Source organism: Quercus suber, unplaced genomic scaffold, assembly GCF_002906115.3.
Source record: "Quercus suber isolate HL8 unplaced genomic scaffold, Cork oak 2.0 scaffold_44, whole genome shotgun sequence".
NCBI classification, from domain to species: Eukaryota; Viridiplantae; Streptophyta; class Magnoliopsida; order Fagales; family Fagaceae; genus Quercus; species Quercus suber.
Window position 1 is genome coordinate 944,542 of NW_027069509.1, and position 3,008 is coordinate 947,549.

At 40.2% G+C, this 3,008-nt stretch overlaps 1 protein-coding gene across 1 annotated transcript; it reads left to right on the plus strand.

Annotated features, from left to right (window-relative positions):
* Positions 1-250: 250 nt before the first annotated feature.
* LOC111991933 (uncharacterized) lies at positions 251-1,495 on the plus strand. The gene is made up of 2 exons (XM_024023740.1): positions 251-949; positions 1,040-1,495. The coding sequence occupies exons 1-2, from the start codon at positions 251-253 to the stop codon at positions 1,493-1,495; spliced, it is 1,155 nt and encodes a 384-aa protein (XP_023879508.1).
* Positions 1,496-3,008: the final 1,513 nt, after the last annotated feature.

Consider the following 3,008-nt stretch of genomic DNA (forward strand, 5'->3'; position numbering starts at 1 on the left):
TTCCTTGTAATTATTGTTTAGAGTTCTGACTAACTTTGAGAGTATATTCAATGAAATTATTATGATAATTCTTGATGTTGGTACTTGATATGATTTTTGTGGATTAAATTATTATGAATTCTCTATTTTGTACCTTTCTTCCAGCTTCCACCTGCTATTCCTTTTTCCTTATCTATCTTTTCTATGTTAACCTTCTATGTTGATTTACTTGCATGTTTCTTGGGTATAGGTATAAGTACCTTGGTACACTATGCCTCCTAAAAAGAAAGCACATAAACTAAGACATGTGGATGAGGTTACAGCTCCAGAGCATGGCCATAGGCAACGCCATGAGTGTGAGAGATCTGTCACTTCTAATGGTGGTGAGATGGATGAGGTGGCAGTGGCAGACAGGATTTATGCTAGGATTTCTAGAGCAGTTCAGGGTGGTGAACGTAGGAGGGAGGGTTGCACTTTTAGGGAGTTCCATAAGCAAAACCCTTCAACTTTTGATGGGGAACTTGATCCTATGGCAGCAGAGAATTGGCTGCTGAAGACAGAAAAATTACTGAGAGCCCTTGAATGCACTGATGCTCAGAAGGTGGTGTATGCCACTTTTGCTCTTCAGGGTCCTGCTGAAAGATGGTGGTTAGGCACTGAGCAATTTTTGAGGATGGAGTTGGGTGGGGACACTCCCATTACTTGGGAGAAGTTTAAGGAAGTTTTCAATAGGACATACTTCCTTGGTGTAGTGAGGGACCATAAGGCAAGAGAATTTTCTGATTTGGTTCAGCGGGCTATGACGGTGGAGGAGTATGCTGCTAAGTTTGTTGAGCTCTCTCACTTTGCTCCTTACTTGATTCCAGATGAGTCCAATAAAGTGAAAATGTTTCGGGAAGGCCTTAATGATAGGATTTGCCCTCTCATTATAGCCTCTGGAGTGGATACTTTTACTGAGGCTATGAAGAGGGCAATAAATCTTGAACAAAACTTTAAGTACAACCCCAGTTCCAAGGAGGGTTAAAAAAAGCAAGGGCCTTTTAATTCTTAACATGGTAAGGGTCAAGGGCATAAGAAAGGATTCTTTAAAAACTCGGGTAATAGAGGACAATCTTCTAGGCATAGCAAGAATGCCTATCCTCAGTCTGGTGATAAGAAATCTTGCTCTCGTTGTGGTAAACTTCATGATGGACAAAATTGTGATGGGGTCAAGATTTGTTTTGTTTGTAAGCAAACCGGACACTTTGGTAGAGATTGCCCAAGTTCTAAGGGCTCGGGTTCCTCTTCCTCATCTCAAGTTACAAAGGGTAATGACAATGGGAAGAAGGTTCAAGGTAGAATGTATGCCTTGACTACTCAGGATGCTCAAGCCACGGATACAGTGGTGGCAGGTATACTTCCTTTGTTCTCTGCACATGCTAGAGTTCTTTTTGATCCTGGTTCTACGCATTCTTTTGTTTCTTGTGCATTTGCTAAAAATCATGACAAGAGCCCCGAACTACTTGATTTTAAGTGATCGGTTTCTACCCCTATTGGTGATACCTTAATGACTAATCTTGTGCTTAAGTCTTGTATTATTTGTATTGAGGATAGAGAGTTATTGGCTGATTTGGTATTGTTAGATATGAATGATTTTAATGCCATTTTGGGCATGGAGGTTGGCTTCTTACTATGCTAGTGTGCATTGTTCTGAGAAAGAGGTGGTGTTTAGACCTGCAGGTGAATTAGAATTTCTATTTAAGGCTGCATGTTTTCCTTTTATGCCTCGTGTGATATCATGCATACAAGCAAACCGCTTGCTAAGAAAGGGATGCCAAGGATTCCTTACTAGTGTTGTGGAGTTGCAAAGCGGGGAATTGGAGATAGGAGACATTCCCATTGTGAGGGAATTATTAGATGTTTTTCCTGATGATCTACCTGGGTTGCCCTCGGATCGTGTGATTGAGTTCTCTATTGATCTCCTTCCAAGAACTGCACCTATTTCTAAGGCACCATATAGAATGGCACCCACAGAGTTGAAGGAACTTAAGGAGCTATTGGTAGAATTGCTGGACAAGGGGTTTATTCGCCCTAGTGCCTCGCCTTGGGGAGCTCCAGTTTTATTTGTCAAGAAGAAGGATGGGTCTATGAGGTTATGTATTGATTACCATGAGCTTAATAGAGTCACCATAAAAAATAAATATCCTTTGCCTCATATTGATGACCTATTTGATCAGTTGCAAGGAGCACAAGTCTTTTCTAAGATTGATCTATGTTTTGGTTACCCCTAGTTGAAGATTAGGGGTGAGGATATACCAAAGATGGCCTTTCGGACTAGATATGGTCATTATGAATTTTTGGTGATGCCGTTTGGATTAACTAATGCCCCTGCTACTTTTATGGATTTGATGAATAGGGTAGTTCATGAGTACTTGGATCGATTTGTCATTGTGTTCATTGATAATATTTTGATTTATTCTAAGAGTCAAGAAGAGCATAAAGAACACTTGTGGATTGTTTTATAGATTCTAAGAGAAAGGAAGTTGTATGCTAAGATAAAGAAGTGTGAATTCTGGTTGAATCAAGTAGTATTCTTGGGTCATGTTATATCTAAGGATGGAATTACAGTGGATCCTAATAAGATAGAAGCGGTGGTTAATTGGGATAGGCCCACAAATGTGAGTGAGATTAGAAGTTTCTGGGGCCTTGCAGGTTACTACAGAAGATTTGTAGAGGGATTTTCTCGCATTGCGGGTCCTTTGACACAACTTACTCGGAAGAATGTTAAATTTGAGTGGAAGAAAGAATGTGAGAAAATTTTCCAAGAGCTAAAGCAGAGATTGGTCACAGCTCCAGTGTTAACTATCCCTTCAAGTAGAGGGGGTTTTTTCATTTATAGTGATGCTTTTCATAAGGGGCTTGGTTGTGTCTTGATGTAGAATGGGAAGGTTGTGGCTTATGCCCCTCGTTAGTTAAAAATTATGAGAAAAATTATCCCACTCATGACTTGGAGTTGGCTGCAGTTGTTTTTGCTTTGAAAATTTGGAGAC

Bases quoted from the DNA above. Each gene is read 5' to 3' on its own strand.
- LOC111991933 (XM_024023740.1), top strand. From the start codon at position 251: ATGCCTCCTAAAAAGAAAGCACATAAACTAAGACATGTGGATGAGGTT. The intron at 950-1,039 runs GCAATAAATCTT...TAACATGGTAAG, and splicing joins TTACTGAGGCTATGAAGAGG to GGTCAAGGGCATAAGAAAGG.